At 39.7% G+C, this 17832-nt stretch overlaps 1 protein-coding gene and 1 long non-coding RNA gene across 2 annotated transcripts in view; one reads left to right on the forward strand and one right to left on the reverse strand.

Moving 5' to 3' along the window:
* frmpd4 (FERM and PDZ domain containing 4) overlaps positions 1-17832 on the reverse strand; it is a 336831-nt gene that overhangs the window by 20751 nt on the left and 298248 nt on the right. Inside the window, exons 8-10 of the mRNA XM_059968060.1 lie at positions 10254-10373; positions 6665-6801; positions 51-177 (exon numbers count right to left, since the gene is read on the reverse strand). Coding sequence (XP_059824043.1) covers positions 51-177; positions 6665-6801; positions 10254-10373 — 384 coding nt within the window. The remainder of the gene's footprint in view (positions 1-50; positions 178-6664; positions 6802-10253; positions 10374-17832) is intronic.
* On the forward strand, positions 45-17037 carry LOC132393165 (uncharacterized). Its single transcript, XR_009511770.1, has 3 exons — positions 45-406; positions 513-595; positions 16179-17037. It is a non-coding gene; the product is annotated as an uncharacterized LOC132393165 (long non-coding RNA).

Raw genomic sequence — 17832 nt, forward strand, 5'->3', positions numbered from 1 at the left:
AGATTTTCATCTTTAGTAAATAACAGTTGTATTTCATGGTGCAATGTTACCTTTTTGCCAGGAGGAACAAGATTTTGGTTTGCTTTCAGTATGTGGGTAAGTGCTTTCTTAACGTTCTTCTCTTTCATACTTTGTAAAACCATGGGAGGGAGGAAAGTGTCAAGGCCCCATTCTTTCCTGGAAGAGAACTGCATGTCAGACAGAGGGCAAGATTCGTTATTTCTAAGTTATCTCATTATTAATGTGTCAAGTTATAGAAATGAGGAGATTCCAAGATGGCCTTGGGATCCATGTCTATTGTAAAATGTTGTTCTTGCTTACTGCAGAAATAATCCAAACACCAACAAAGAGAGAAAAATAGCACAGGTTTTGGAAATCTGAAAGCAAAAATAGAAAGACTCATCAGGTAGGACAGCATGAATGGGGAGACAGACAGAATTAACATTTCAGTGGAACTAATGTAAGTGAAAAGCTAACAATGTGAAAAGTTAAATCTGCTTCTCTCTCTATAGATGCTGCGTGACCTGTGAAATGTTTCTGGTAGATTCTGTTTTCATTATCACCTAACAAGAACTGTGTGGATAATGTGTCATTGGTAGGTTAAACATTGAGTGACGTAAACTTACTTCTTACTAGTTTTGTTGTTACACACTCAGCCTGGAATTAAACCAGATTGTGTATTATGCCCAATACTTTAAGGAAACACTGGGCCCAATTCTGCAGTTGGTATAACTGACATGAGGAACATTGTTAATAAAGTGGACATTTCTGTTAACTGGACAGATGAAAATCAATATGCTGCTCTATGAAGTGGAAAGTTTTGGTGATATGCAGATGAAACTCACCAGAATGACAGAAAAGTAGAGCACAGAAACAGACCCTTCAGCCCATCTAGTCCATGCCTAGACAAGAAGCCTATCAAAATCTCTTGTTCTGCTGAATTTGTGTTTCTTTCAAAAACTGCTTTATAGCCATTTGATATAATAGGTACATTATTGGGAAAAGAAACACAAACCCCCATACACTATGCCTCATATAATTTCACCCCAACACAATAGAAATTTACTACTTTAGAACAATGTGTTACAATGGTATTCCATACACTTGTTGCAGTAATGTAGCTGGACGTGAACATAAAACATAGGACATAGAAATTTACAGCACATTATAGGCCCTTGGGCCTACAATGTTTGCTTCCATGTAACCTACTCTAGAGACTGCCTAGAATTTCCCTACTGCTTAGCCCTCTATTTTTCTAAGCTCCATGTATCTAAGAAGCTCTTAAAAGACCCTATTGTCTCTACAATAGGTTCTTTTAAGGGTCTTATCCGCAATACGGGGAATTGCAAATTCTTCTACAAGACAGCACCTTAAAGTGGGAATATACTCCTGAGAGCTATGATTTACAATCCTTACCTCTCATGGAAGGTGCAGAACAATCTTCTCTATGACCTAATATAGCACGACATCATTTAGAGCACAATTCTCAAAAATGATATTCTGATGGATCAGCAATGAAAATCCAGAAAGGTGGATACTTTCAATTACAGACAGGAGTAGGGATTATGTGAGGAAATTTTTTATCGAAAACTGATTCTGAGTGACATGAGCTGCCACCCTTTTGGGAATCACACAGCTCAATTTACAAAGGCTAAACCCTAGAATTTTGTGGAAAACAAGTGAAAATACAACAGAACCAGTCTTGATATGTACTGACTCTAATAATGTTAGGAATGCGGTAGAAAGAGATCTTCCTATCTAGTCAGAAACCAGATGGGGAACACACAGAGGTAAACTACTTCCACATGGAAGAATATTTATGAATTATTATTGACTAGACCATTAGTATAGGTGTTACATATCCTAGAACACAGTGCAGCCACTTATACAGCTTCGGAAATCTGAACAAGCAAAACAGGCTGTTGGAATGGACTTTACTTGGTAAGGGGGACCGGATCTTGTTAGTAACTAAGTAACAAATAATCAGGATGATGTTATAAGAATTCTCCAAGATACTACTTAACCTAATTCCAAAGGATTTCCAAAGTGGTACAAGTATGAAGCTGATGGTCAAGGTTAGGTTTGGGAATGCCATGCCAAAAAAGGATAAAAAGCAAATACCTCCTTCCCTCAAGCTCTGATTCATGAAGCCCACCAAGGATTCAGACACAATCATAGTAATCACGGTGGCGAGCAAGTCACCCATGCAAAATTAGCCAGGTTATAATAGGGGCTATAACCAATTGTCATAAATTGTAAAGAATATCAAGCCTATAATAAAGGAACAGTCACAAGTCTCCTATAAGACAAACAAAACCAATCATGTCAATGCAAGTGTGGCAAATTGATTACAGAGGCCCATTTCCAACATCCTAAGGAAATCCACCTTATTGGAAACCTAATAGATATACTCTTGTGACAGTTGATCTTACGTGGCTTGTCTCTATAACTTCTAATAATGAAGCTGCAACTGTCACAGCATTCCAGAACTCCATAATCCCACGTGCTAGCACCCCTGCCTGCATACATGCTGACTTAGGATCTTCTTCCATTGGTAAAGGCTTTCAGACCATGTGTGACAACAAAGGCATACAAAAAGGGTACAGCCCTCCATTCCACCCCAAAACGAGTGGCGTGGTGGAGCGAAGGAACCAGGAGACTAAGCGAGGCCTGGCAAAATTGGTCTACTCTAGAGGCCAAAAGTGGGCTGCACTTGACCCTGAGGAGCAAATGTCCATTAGCTATAGGCAAATTGTGAAAATGGGAATACACAAGAATGTTACACTTTATTTCTTAATGCACAATGTCCACCTAAATACAACCTTGATTGCTAACTCAGTCCAACCATCACCTACACCCGATACAGCTCTCCTCAAGGAATTGAGACTGTATGGGAATTCGAGAGAAAGCAAAAGAACTTGACATGAAAGACTGGATCCCTCAAAAAGGGAACTGGGTCTTTGAAAAGAAATTCAATAAAAATAATTCTGACCCTATTTTATCCTAGATAGAAACCTCCTTGTCATACAACCCAGTTTATCAATGGTAGGACTGTGGTAATAAAGACCGGGAGGGGAAACAAAACTAAAAGTAAAATTGCCTCGCAAGAGGAAATCTGCAGATGCTGGAAATTCAAACAACACACACAAAATGCTGGTGGAACGCAGCAGGCCAGGCAGCATCTATAGGGAGAAGTACAGTCGACGTTTCAGGCTGAGACTCTTTGTCAAGACTAACTGAAATAAAACATAGTAATGGAGTAAAATTGCCTCCATCAAACCAGCCCCAGCAGGATTTATCCCTTTGAATGTGTGGAACCCTTACATTAGACTAGTGTATGGGTTCACTGCAGAACCCTACATCCCGAAGCGAAGAGGGGTGAGATGTATTGAAAAGATAAAAACACGTGTTTAGATCTAAAAACAAATGTAAATATTCATATTCACTTGATGACAATCTCATAGGTATATTGCCCAGGGATAATAGACCCAAAACATGTTTTCAGAGTAAGAAAGATTCAAACGCCAGAAAGAAATGTTGCTCTTTTTGTCCTCTACTTTTAGTATTTCTGCTCATAATAACATTATTCAGTGCTGCACTTCTTTCCATTTGCTCTTTAGCAGAAGAAGTCGCATTTACTGTGCAAATTGTCCCACCTGGCTCGGTCACCTCAAAATTGATTGACTCTGAGAACATTAGACCTGTGAGCAATGATGATTCTAATTTAAACATCACCACATGGCCCGTACCCCTTGGTCATTTGTGAACTACTACCCTGACACCCTTAAAACTTACCTCTGGCAAAGTGATTGTTCCCATCCACTTAAACATTCACTCTGACTGCACTGCAGACAAAATGAACATACTGTTGATACTTGGGAAGGCAATCACTCGCGGAAATAGTAATGATACCCCTACAAAACTGAAAGATCCCAGCCCAGGTACTGAGGGTAGAGGAATCCCTCTACACTCGAATGATTCCACTTACGGAAATATGACATTGAAATGATTAGACTAGGAAAAAAAATTGTGGAAAAAAGCATTTTTTTAATGAAGACACTTCTACATGAGTCTGATGTCTCAATGCATTTTCCCTTTATGGCTAACATGCAATGTGTATGAACATACTAAGCAGAAACATAGGACTGGTCTGCAAAATGCTCACAGTTATTTTTTTGTTGGTTTATTAATCTACCTCTTAGTCTTTAAATTTTTTACAATTTGCTGTACATTGGGTTTTAGACAGTCTTTTTTACATATATGCGGGGTTTGTTTTCTGATTTCTTTGTTTCGTGGTTGCCTGTTAGGAGATGAATCTTAGGTTAGGTTGTATAATGTATCCATACTTCGAACTTTGCTTCCTCCATGACATAACTGGTTAATTTTGTCCAGGAACATAGAAATCACTCTGGTAATCAGGACTGTTACACAGTGAATGCTCAACAAGAGGAGATACACTCCATATGGATCTTCAGGATGGAAGTTTGACTGAGCATTCAAGTCCACAGATAGTTCAGGACTTATGGAGTAAGGAATTGTTCTTTTAATGACCATCTCCACAATCTAGACACTTTGATCTCTGGGAAATTTAGGTTTTGTTTTCATCCGCCAAATGTGTTATTCCCCAATGATGATATTTTTATTATCTTATTACTCTAAGAATCACTAATTTCTGTACTTTTCTTGCTTTACAAGGCCATATAATCCTCAATCTTGATACAGTTACAAAGCTCTTTCTTATAATTTATACCAGAGCAGCAAGCTGAGAGACTGGATCTCCTTTATCGTATTAATTCTGCTGCTTAATTCATGCATAGATATAATTTATAGGCATCAGTTAGTCTCAAGAGACCATGGATTTGCACAGTTTCCAGGGCACAGGCAGTTGCCATGCTGCAAGACACCCCTCTCCACGTCACCGATGTTGTCCAAGGGAAGGGCAAGGGCCGATATAGCTTGGCACCAGTGTCATCGCAGAGCAATGTGTGGTTAAGTGTCTTGCTCAAGGACACAACATGCTGCCTTAACTGAGGCTCAAACTAGCGACCTTCAGATTACTAGACCAACGCCTTAACCACTTGACCACACGCCAACACAAATATATACATAAGCATAAATACACATCCAGTAATATTCCCAGGAAGACACATTTAAATATAAACCCCACATGACGGGAAATGAGTGGTCCTTGAAATGTAAATAATTCAGCATTAAAGAATACCAAACATCAATTGTGCTGCTTGCTACTAAGAAGGGAAATAGCTACTATATCTTTGAGATACAATGCTGCCAATTATAATTATGGAGAATTGGTCATAGCAAAATATATTTTTCTTGTTGGAACAACAGAAATCCAACAAGACAAATATATTTTGCTATGAACAATTCATCTGAGAATTTGAAAAATCAGTACCTCTGTTGCTATTTTCTGATGAAAATGAGAAGTAACATCCTGTTGATATTTGTTTCTTGATATGGTGAACTTTTGATGGAGTTGTGGACTACCATCAAAGGTCACACATCACTAGAATTCTTATTTCAAATCAACTGCAGCATCTTGGGCAATTATATCATCGTATTTTTTTGCCAAGGCTGATTTGACAATTTTGGGAGTTAATTTTTCCATCTATTTTTTTCTGTCTAGGGCCACATTGACAAATTTACATTTAGCACAATCAGTGAGATCTCACTGAGACATACAATATACATGAAAAGGCTTATAAGACGCAGGGAGAGGCTGTTTCCTTGGCTGAGGAATACAAAACTGGGAACAACATCAAAACAGGTTGATCTAAAATGGGGAGAACTTTCTTCACTCAAAGAGTGGCGAATCTTTAGTAGTTGAACACAGAAGAGTTAACAACTGCATCCAAGCCAGACAATTATAGATTTTTGGACTGCAAAGAAACCAAGGGATGTAGAATTAGGAGAGGATAGTGCAGTAAAGAAATTCCTGGAAGATTAGCCATGATTTTGTTGAAAGTGGGGAAGGTCCAAGGGTCTAATTAGCCAATTCCTGTTTCCATTTCTTAAGTATGTCCTGACTGTGTGTGTAGTAACTATCAGTACTAATTCGACAGAACCAATGTATTTTAATACTGTAAAACTATTGCAGTTGAAACCTGCATTGCGATCTTTTCAATGTGATTGTCAACCTGAAGAAAGATGGGGGGGGGGGGTCACCACACTGACAGAATAGACTGTATAATCTTCTCTTCAGTTGCAGGAAACCATTATTAAAGTTAGATAAATATGAAACTATGGATGCTGGAATCTGGGGCAACAAGCAATCAGTTGGAATTAACTGAGCAAATCTAACAGTATCTGTGGGAGGGAAGTAGCTGTTGATGTTTCCGGTTGAAACCCTGCATGTTGATGCAGGTTATGACGCAACAATTCTTTTCCTCCGACTGATGTTGCTTGATCCGTTGAGTTCTTCCAGCAGTATGTTTGTTCCATTAAAATTAGACTTGCTTCCAATGATTAAATGTTCTGCAAGTGATGATCTGAACAGTGGGTAGAAATGGCCAATTAAAAGAACAAGACATAGACAGTGAAAAGACATTTTAATTTCACTATACTTACTTCCAATCATCCACATTGATTGGTGTTCATTCACTATTCTCCCAGTACATTATGGAATGCTTTAACTTTCATTACTTACTCGATGTATTTGAGAGAGACTTTCTGGGATTGCTTGGTGCTGACAGTCAAGATGTACATCTGCAAAGCAGCGAGTCGGAGAGCCACATCATACTTCAGCTCAGGCCCAAACCTCTCCTGCACCACGTCATTGCAGCTCTGGAGGAGAAACAGCAGGGGGAGAAGTATAACCAACCAGTATGCCCTGTAACTGCAATCGGCTCGAGATAATGAGCGTGCTTCTGATCTGTAGGCTCTGATTTGTAGTGCCATTGTCACTGCTATACTCCTCATGCTTGCAGCATTTATTACATTATTTTTCTTCTTCCCCTTTAACAAAAAGATCTATTAAAGCAAATATAGAGTTTTACATGAAGATCAGGTATCATTCTAATTTAGAGTCAGACATGTCACCCTGGTGTACAGTCTACAGCAGGAGTATGGAAAGCTGTGAGAAGATCAATGTTTTGATCTCCTTCTCAATTCTGCACAGTCCATGGACACAGATTGGTTCTAAGCTCCAGAATCAGGAACTCTGAAAGATTGGTTTTCTAACAGGAGGAGTGGTTTACACTTCCCTCTCTTTCCTTGTTCCATTTGTCACGAGAATTAAACAGAAAAGTCTTTTGTGAGTGGGTTCTGGTTAGTTGGGACACATCTATAACAATACATTTTAGTCCAATTAGCGGCTACCCCAATTAGTCAAAGTTTAGGAAATAGTTAAAAAGGTATAAAAAATAAAAACTACCATTTAACAGAGTAAGAAATTATGTACTTAAGCAACATACAGAACAAATTAAAACATTGTCAATATTGTTACAGTATAATAAAACTGTATATTATTTCCTAATTGTTATCGTGAAGGAACTTATTCAGTGTATCTTTTCGTTTGATTGACTGTGAATGAACAAAACCAGTGCAGCCACCTAGTGCCTTCACACAGACCACCTTCATACGATGCTGTCAACAATTGCATTCTCCAAATCTACATTTTTGATGTAACATTCCAGATGATTGTCAATATCTTCAATTGTCAACTCTTCATAGATGCTACCTTGTTGAAGTAGTGAACTAGTTTCCTTTTCATTCCAGGCTGCTTCTGGCATCTCCAAGCCTGAATGCTTGAAACTGCAGTGTGCAGAACAGTTCTGAATTGTCTTACTGCTTATTTCTCACTAACTATCAGTGACAAAAATCACTGCTTTTTGAACACAAGCACACATAACTGGTGCTATTTAAAAACTGTTCATTCTAAACACAGTATAGTGTCTCACAGCCACACAATTGCACATGTCTGACACTAATTGGAAACTGTACAGGAAATGTTCATTTATTTGGGACACTATGACACTTAATTGGGGCAGGAGGCTGTTCCTGACTAGTTTCTAACTTCGGTTGCATGCACATATGTGTTGTTAGACACTACACTGTGCTTACAGCAAACTGCCTACAGTGTCAGTAGTGTGTGTTTCTGTTCAAAAAACAGTGATTTTTGCCACTGATAATTGGCAAGAAATAAGCAGTAAGGCAGTTCTGAACTGTTTTGCTGACTGTGGTTCCAAGTATTTAGACTTGGAGATAGATGCCAGAAATGGCCAGCAGTAAAAATGAAACAATTTCACTATTTCAACAAGTTAGAAACTATGAAGAATTTGAAGGTATTGACAATCATCTAGAATGTTATCATGAAAATGAAGATTTGGAGGATAAAATCATCAATAGCTTTGTATGTAGTCCATTATCTGCAATAGGTGCCATGCTGAATTTGCTCATTTACAGTCAATCATAAGAACATTACAGTGTATGCACATTGATGAATTCCTCTGTCATCAGGCACTAATACACAGTTATATAGTGCCATAGTGTTCTGATTTGTTGTGTATTTCATTTAAATGCAACATTTGATACTCAGTTAATCAGTAGTTTATCTTTTTTATACTTTTTTAACTATTTCCATTGAACTTTGCTGTGTGTGTGTGTGTGTGTGTGGTGATAATGTCAAAGCATTATTTATCCCAGTAGGGTATATGCAATGGCTGTTCTCAGAATGTTGGCAGGGTTTGGAAGCAAAGGGCAAAAGTTAATGACACATTTGAACCTTCTTCAGAAAGTTAAAACAAGTCATCATGATAAATAAAGGAAGAGAAAAATTCCTTTAACCAGTATGTGGGGAAGAAAACCATAGGGCTGAGCGAGGGCTGTGGTGATTTAACATCATGATGTCAAGTCTTGTAGTTCTCAAAGAACTGAATCATGATTGGTGGGTGAATGTGCGTAGACCTTGATTGGCTGCTGTCTGTGTTTTACTCTGAAAAAGGTCACAATGAAGTCTAGCTGCAGAAACCAGTAGTGAGGCCCACTCAGCTCTACATGGAGTCTGTCTAGTCACTGGCAATAATGCTTTGACATATTGTCATTAGCATCTAAATGTAACTTCTCTCTCCTAATTGGTAGGTATCTCAGGAAAGTAGAAGTATTCCTCACAGACCAACTTCTTCATTTTAATACTCATGGAAGACACAGGACTTGAGAATAAGAATGCAGAGAAAAGCACCTTAAAATTGGGAACATTCTTTCCAACTAATTTGGAACCCCATCATCATTATTACTCATTTCCATTCATTCGAAGGGACTATATTGCTTTGAAAATATACTTCCCTATGATAGTCATTTAAAGGTATAATAAAGTTCTACACTTCCATAAAATTTTCTGGGATGATTTCCCTCGTTAAAAGAATTGTTGCTGACCCGTGAATCATATCCCTATTGATGATAACAGACTTTCACATCCCATTTTACTGATGTCAACTGATTTGCTTTCATATAACATGCATTGACCTAGAAATTACATTTGAAGGCATTAGAGAATGATTTTATAATAGGTTAGAATCACATTACAGCACCCATTACTGTAATTCAGTTTTAAATCTCTTCAGTGGAAATTTCACTCCGCTATAAAAGAAGACAAAGATATTTGATAAATGATTCAATAAACTGACTGTGGAATGCAATTTTCAAGTTACAATTCCAGCTGAAAATTGTAAAATCACTGCAGTTTAACAGACACAAGTTAGTCCAATAATATTGCCAATATAAGAACTGCCTAGTACCATCATTAACACCATCAAAAAATTTATCCCTTGTGCATTTATCAATATTTGTTCCCTGAACAATATCTCTAAAGCAAATTATTTGTCCAGAATCAAATTGCTGTTTGTGGAAGCTTGTTGTGTGCCAATTGGCTGTCATGTTATTGTCATCACAAGGCTTTAAAAAGTGCTGCAAAGTGTTCCAAAAGTGAAACAAGACACAGTGAATAACCACAGATCTCTCTCCCTCTCATTTTCTCTCTCTCTCTCTCTCTCTCTCTCTCTCCTTTTCTCACTCTCTCTTTTTTCTGTCTTCAGTTCTGATGGTTAATATTGACAGTGTCAGCTTCCTTTTATTTTACACATCTGGAAACTTACCCTTGCAGTTGACAACAAAAAAACTTTGAAATAATTCTCTGGAAGAAGACATGAATGGACTCAACACAAAGGATGGAGCCATGTAATATATCAGAAACTAATAGTTCAGTATTAGAGTATGAATATACTGCATCGCACACTTACCTGAACATACAAATACTCAAAAGCAACTGCATCTCTCCGTAGCAAATCAATAGGATCCTTCGGGACAAAGCTGATCCGGAAAAGACACTTCATCTTGTGGGATCCTGGTCTCTGTGTTACCTAAAGCAAAGTTATAACAGATGAAGGCCCCTGGACAGAGTTCCCAATATTATCTTTAAGGTCTGTTTGGGCCTGGGGTGAGGGTCTTTGAAGAATCAAGGGCAGTTACCAGTTGGAGACAATACACTCAACCCAATCACGTCCCTGTAAGTATTCAATGGTAACTTGAGCTACTCCAGTGTTACTAGTTGCTTTCCTGTGCACATTCTTAAAGTACCACATCTTATCCCATAATTGTTCCTTGAGGTGGAAAAAAGTGAAAAAATGTTTTCAGTAAAAATTGAAATAAGAGAAAGAGCTGGGAACACACCAGTCAGAAGAATCCTTGTTAAATCCATTTCCCCTTTCATACCAGGTGTCTTGCCTGCTGGGTTTTTCCAACATGGTCTGTTTTCATATGAAAAGTATTCTCTTTTGACATAAAATATTACATAACAAGTTTTGGCATTCTGCATGCAACATTCAGTACAGCCAACATTTATTAAGGCAACCAACCCACCATTTGATCTGGTTCTGGGGTGAGGCTGTTGGGAAAGAGATGTGGTTTGATGCACAGTGCTTGATCAGATGCTGAGCACAGTAATATTTCTGAACTTGCGAAGAGACCATATGCTGAAGAATCGTTCCACTTTAAAAACAATTCAGACTGGATCACTAACTGATCAATCAAATCTTGCATGTAACCTTCATGCTGGTCATATACAGTTTTACTAATATTCATTTGAGATTCCATGTTGTCAGTGATAACTCCAGGTATTTATACATAAGCTCTATGTAATAAAGTGCCAAAGACACTTTGCAGGAACATTATCAAACTAAGTTTGACAAGTCATGGGGGATAATGGAGAAGATGACCAAATACTTGAGCAAAGAGCCAGTTGTTAAGAGAGTCTTAATGAACTGAAAAGTGATAGAGAGAAGGGGACCTTTAGAGAGGGTACTTGAAATTTGTGACTGAAGTTACGGTGACGAATAATGGAGCATTTGAATTTAGAAATGCTCAGGATGAAGAATCTACAGCAGGAGGGGATTACAAGGGTAGAGTGGGTCAAGACCAGGGAGTGAGATACTACAACAAGTGAAAGAATTTTGCTTAACAAGGAGCCAAAGCAGATCCAAGAGCACAAGGGTGATGGGAGTTTTGACACTTGGTGCCAATTGGTCACATGCATTTGTCACATGTACATCGAAACATACAGTGAAATGAGTCATTTTGCATCAATGACCAAAACCGTCTGAGGATGTGCTGGGGACAGCCCACAAGTGTTGCCATCCTTCTGCGCCCACATAGCATCCCCACAACTTGCTAACCCTTACCCATACGTCTTCAGAATGTGAGCAGAAACCAGAAAACCTAGAGGGAACCCACGTGGTCATGGGGAAAACATACAACTCCTTGCTCACAGCAGTGTGAAGTGAACTAGGTTGCTGGTGCTGTAAAGTATTATGCTAACCACTGTGTTCGCGTGCCATCCTGCTAAGCTTCTATGACCCCCACTGGTGCTGTGATTGACATTGTGAACCCCATTGATGGGGAAATTAACTCCTAGCGATGGAGGGGAGCTTCAGCTTCTCGTGAAGTGGAGACGATGACAGAGTTTGTGGCGCTATAGAGGTGGAACTAGGCAGATTTAGTGATGGTGTGGATATGTAATCTGAAGTTCAGCTTGCAATCAAGTGTAATACTAAGGCTGAGAACAACCTGAATCAGCTCCAGAACTGCCCATAATTTTGAAGTTGTCAGCAAACTCTTATTGAATGGCGGTGCCTGAGCTCTTTGGAGAGGCTCATTGGCTCATGGTGGTAGGAGAGGAACTAGGTGTGTATGGCAGAACGATAAATGGAGGAGAGGTGTCTAGAAAGTGGTGGGGGTGGATGAGCGGGGTCTGTGTCCTCGGCACTTTCTCAGGCTTTGCAGGTGCAATGGAAGCGTCCTTCTGCATGAGCGGCCAGGGAGCAGGTAAGTCACTCATTCACCACTGCAAGTCTGAGAAATGGCGTTGAATAGTGTGCTGGATATTGTGCATGTCTAAGTCTTTTCTGAGTGCTAAGCATCATTCATATGGGGGAACTTAAATGGAACTTACACCCTTTATGATCCAATCATTAATCTTTCATTTAACCTTCATGTTTTATTGTTTGTAGAGATTAGATTGCAGTGTATTATAATGAGACACTAAGCCACTCTCTGAGTTGAAAAGTTGAGATTGCACTTTGAGACCAAGTGAACCCCAGGACCAACATAGCTGCCATTAAACCTTAATACTAGTACAGGAGCTTTCAGAGATAACTTCCTCCACTCAGTTGTTGCTTCACTAAAATGTAGAAACCATAACATTACTACTAAGCTTACCAAGTATAATGTTCATTGTTATCTAGTTGAAAGTTATTATATTGATGCCCCACTTGGGCAGTGCAGCCTCTTGCTATTTAGAATAGTGCAGAATGATGGGAAGGACAGCATAGCAGTAAAAAGTGTAAACAATAGTTTAAATACATGCATTACAAAAATATATTGGTTAGAGCAAGCTGAGTAAAAATCCACTGGACCACTGGTTTCAGGCCAACAATCCGCTATTGTAGGTGTAATGTTTTAGAAAATGCCACAAGAATTCACTGTTATTACGCATTCCTACAACTGCAATTTTAATCTTGTTAAACAATATCTATTGCACAATGTGCAGTAATTAATATACAAAAAGACATAAAGGATTTTAAGTGTTTGTCTGCTTAAGTACCAAAGGCACATTTGTTTTTAGAAAAACACTTTGTATTTTATCCAAAGGCATTACAGCTTACTCAACTGGTAATACTTTTTTACTGAATGAAATTGCTTGAGATTAATGTATGAGGGCATAAGTTCCCCAAGTGGTCTGTGTAATTTTAATAAAATATTAATGAAATAAATGTAAATGAAAAGGAGGATTTACTACAAGGTCCATGAACTTCCTAGTTTTCATTCCAGGTCCTCAGTGTTGCTCATACACCGAGGCACATGGACTTGCACATAAGCATGGCCCCTAGTTGGTGTTGGCCCCTCTGGCAAAGCAGGCCTTCGAAGTCACTGCGATGCCTGATTGTTTGTTACTAATGGGCAGTCAGCCTGATCCATTTCCAGTACCGAGAAACAATCTCAGATAAGTCCCCTTCAAATCAACCAGATAGCCCTTGTAAACAAAGGGTTTTCAGAATACAAACCATACAATGCTCATTTTTTTAAGCACACTTGAGCCTCTTGTGATATAAAATTTTGAAGCAGCCAACCCAGAGAAAGTTTCACTTAGTCCTCCTAAAACCATTAATTAGTAAACTTGGGTGCACAAGAGGAAGATAGTTCCACTTGTAGGGGAATCAAGAGCTAGGGTCAATGTTTAAAAGTAATTGCTGTACACTTAACGCAGACAGGAGGTGTTTTTTTTCTTTTAGTTGGTCTTGGGTCTTTGGAACTTCAGCTTACCATCATGAAAGCTACTGTTTACCGGGGCTGAGGACATTACATGATGGCAGGTTGAATAACTTTCTTACGGTGCTACATTTGGAAGATCAAGGAGTATGTAAGGTGATAAAAATATAGGAGATGCGAGTGGGGCAGATACACAAAATAAAAGTACATAATCAACATGGTAGTGAGTCATTTAGTACTAATATCAGAAAATACTTCTTAACGTAACTGTTACAAGGGCAAAACACTGCAGATATTGGAAACCTGGATAATGGACAGAAATACAGGACCCTCTCCATTGCACATCAATGGGTCTGCCATGGAGAGAGTGAAAAACACGAATTTCCATGGTGTGCACAAAATGGATGATCTGACCTGGACCAACTACACCTCCTCATTAGTCAAGAAGGCACAGCAACATCTACACTCTCTGAGGAGATTGAAGTGTGCAAGGCTCCCTTACCCAATTCTAACAACTACAGGAATACCATCGAGAGTGCCCTGTCCGGCTGCATCATTGTGTGGTATGGATGCTGGATAGAAAACCCTATAGAAGATAATAAAAACTGCCGAGAGGATCACCAGGGTCTCCATCCTCCCATTTGTGATATTTACTGGAAGCGTTGTAGCTGAAAGGCCTGAAGCATTGTTGAGGACCCCTATCAACCATCTGACAATTTCTTTGACCTACTACCATCAGGAAAGAGGTACAAGAGCATCAGCACTTGGACTGCCAGACTGGGTAGTAGTTTCTTCCCTCAGGTTGTGAGACTAATGAATACCATGCCACCCCCGATGTCTCATCACTAGGGCACAATGAAAGGGATGATGGAAAACAGTGTAGAAATTCATTCTCAATTTATTAAGCTGAAGGCACAATGGTGAAGTGGCAAGATGGTAAACAGTACCTTGAAAAAGGGTTCAGTCACCACAACTATTTTCACATTTTAAACACAGACACAATGAGATGAGGCTTTCCATTCCAGGACAACTCAAATGTCCTCTTTCTTTAAGAATCGTGGTTTCCCTTCTGCTGCCATCAATGATGCCCTCACCCGCATCTCCTCCACTTCCCGCACTTCAGCCCTCACCCCATCCTCCCGTCACCACAACAGGGACCGTGTTCCCCTTGTCCTCACCTACTACCCCACCAGCCTCCAGATCCAGCATATTATCCTTCGCAACTTCTGCCACCTTCAACAGGACCCCACCACTAAGCAAATTTTCCCCTTTCTACCCATCTTTGCTTTTTGCAGGGATCTTTTCCTCCGTGACTGCCTCCGTGGTCCACATGTCCCTCCCCACAGGTCTCCCACCTGGTTCATATCCCTGCAAGCGTAAGTGCTACACCTGTCCCTACACCTCCTCTCTTACCACCATTCAGGGCCCCAAACAGTCCTTCCAGCTGGGGCAACACTTCACTTGTGAGTCTGTTGGGGTCATCTATTGCATCCGGTGCTCCCAGTGTGGCCTCCTCCAACGCAAATTGGGGGACCTCTTCATCGAGCACCTCCGCTCCATCTGCCACAACAGACAGGATCTCCCGGTTGCCACCCACTTCAACTCCGCTTCACATTCCCATTTGAATATATCCATACACGGCCTCCTCTACTGCCATGATGAGGCCAAACTCAGGTTGGAAGAGCAATACCTCATCTACTGTCTGGGTAGCCTCCAGCCCCTTGGTATGAACACCGAATTCTCCAAATTCCAGTAATTCCCTCCCTCTCCCTTCCCCCATCCCACTTTCACTCTGCCTCCTCTTCCAGCTGCCTATCACCTCTCTCATGATTCTGCCTTCTTCTACTACCCATAGTGCTTTTCCCTTACATTCCTTCTTCACCTCTCCTGCCTATCCCCTCCCTGCCTCCCCTCCCCCATCCCTTGATCTTTCCTCTGATTGGTTTTCCACCTGGCACCTTTCACCCTCCCCCCACCTTCTTCATAGGGCCCCTGCCCCCTCCTTCTTCAGTCCTGATGAAGGGTCTCGGCCCAAAATGTTGACTGCTTGTTTCAACGGATGCTGCCTGACCTGCTGAGTTCCTCCAGCTTGTTTGTACGTGTTTATTTTCATATTTTACTCTCTCAGTTCCTAAATTTAAAATATATTCAAGTTGGATTTGTAAGGGCTAATTTACAGAACATTGTGCATCATATCAAAACAAAAGTTCTAAAACTTGTCAACAATTTATTAAAATTTAAAAACCAAAATTATGAGGTTGAGAAAGTGTTCATCCCCTTTGTAATTACTGCACTAACTTTCCTCTGGTGCAATACTATATTACCTTACCAAATAACACAATATGTTGACGTAGAAAATCGAAGGTTCACCAAAATAAATATCTGCCTTCTCTCTCTGTAAGGTCCAACAGTCTGGAAGATTTTCATCAGACCAAATCAAAATGAAGACAACAGAGCATTCGAGGCAAATCAGGGAAATGATAGAGAAGCACAAATCTAGGGAAGGGCACAAGACCTTATCAAAGGCACTGAACATACCTCAGAGCTCAGTGCAGCCCATTGTGAAAGAGTGGAAAAAGTATGAAACCACAGCCTCTCTGCCTAGGTCAGGTCTTGTTTCTAAACTTAGCCACTAGAGAGGAATGGCACCTGTAAAAGGCTACTGTGATTTCAACAGTCACTCCCAGTAAGCTGCAAGTCAGTGGATGAAACTAGAGATGGAGATGGAGATTTTCATGCTTTACAATCTTCCTTGTTTTTTTGAGTTTTACTGTGAAGAATGTTGCATGTGATTCACAAACCAAAATTCTCAGTTAAATTGATCAAAATCCCTGGTCGTAACACTCATTTATGTGAATACTGCATTGTTTACAGAGTAATGCTGTTTTGTTCGACTTTATTCAAGGATATTCATTACGGTTGAATGTCAGTTGAATTTGAAGAAAGGGTTGGAGGCTGAATACTTTTACAACACACTGTATTCTGCTAGTGAATTCAGTTCTATGGTGGAGTGAACAGAGCATTCAGACCCGTGAACCAATCATCTCTTTCATTCACCTTTCTGCCACATGCTCCTCACTCTACCTCCTCGCTTATTCTGTTATTGTCAGTCGACTGATGACATTACATTCTTTACATGTGTCAATCATTGTATTTATTGCTGCATTCATTATTACCATTTATACTGTTTACTCCCTGTTACCAGCTGTACTGTGATCTCGTGCAAACAATGAATTTCATTGTACCCTAGTGCATATGGCAATAAACAAGGCTACAATATGCAAGTCTCACTGCATGCTTGGTCCATGCAACAGAAATCTGATTCCCACTTTTTTGAATATAGTCCATCAGAACCTGTGGATATTTGAGCAGAGTAGATTTTTTGTTCTTGGTAAGAATTTCAAATGGGGAGAGCCCCAAGCTGATGAAATGATAAAACAGGTTGAACTGTTAATCCAATATTCTTATTTCAGGTGTGAATTTCTCTGTTAAAATCCAAATAGCATGTGAGCTGGTAGTTAGCCTCTGTTATGATGAAAATGGGAAAGTACCTGTAAAGGATATGGTTCCAAGATATTCTATCCTGTTGATCCATATAACAGCTGTGGTTCCAGTCAGCCATTTCTAATGCGATAGTGGTACTTCTCGCACATTTGCTATGACTAGGGTTTTCTAATATTGATCTTTACCTTTACAAAACAACTGTTAAGTTTTGTAACTTCAAAACATCAAACTAATTCAAAGGAAAACAAGAGCGCTGAAGAATGCAAGTCTTAGTTTACGAGGGGTGATTGTTTACGTAGTTTACGTGGCCTAAGGTAGAAGGTGATGAGTTATACAGCTCTCGTTACATGCACATGCAGTTCAACTCCTTGAGTGATTATACAGGAAATTTGAAGTTAATAACCTATCTCCTTCTATCTTAAGCCACAAACTTATCAATCACCCCTTATGCGTTATGAACTGATGAGTTATTAACTTCAAACTTTCTGCATAATCACTCAAAGAGTTGAACTGCATGTGCATGTAATGAGAGCTGTATAACTCCTCTCCTTC

Source organism: Hypanus sabinus, chromosome 4, assembly GCF_030144855.1.
Source record: "Hypanus sabinus isolate sHypSab1 chromosome 4, sHypSab1.hap1, whole genome shotgun sequence".
Lineage (NCBI taxonomy): Eukaryota > Metazoa > Chordata > Chondrichthyes > Myliobatiformes > Dasyatidae > Hypanus > Hypanus sabinus.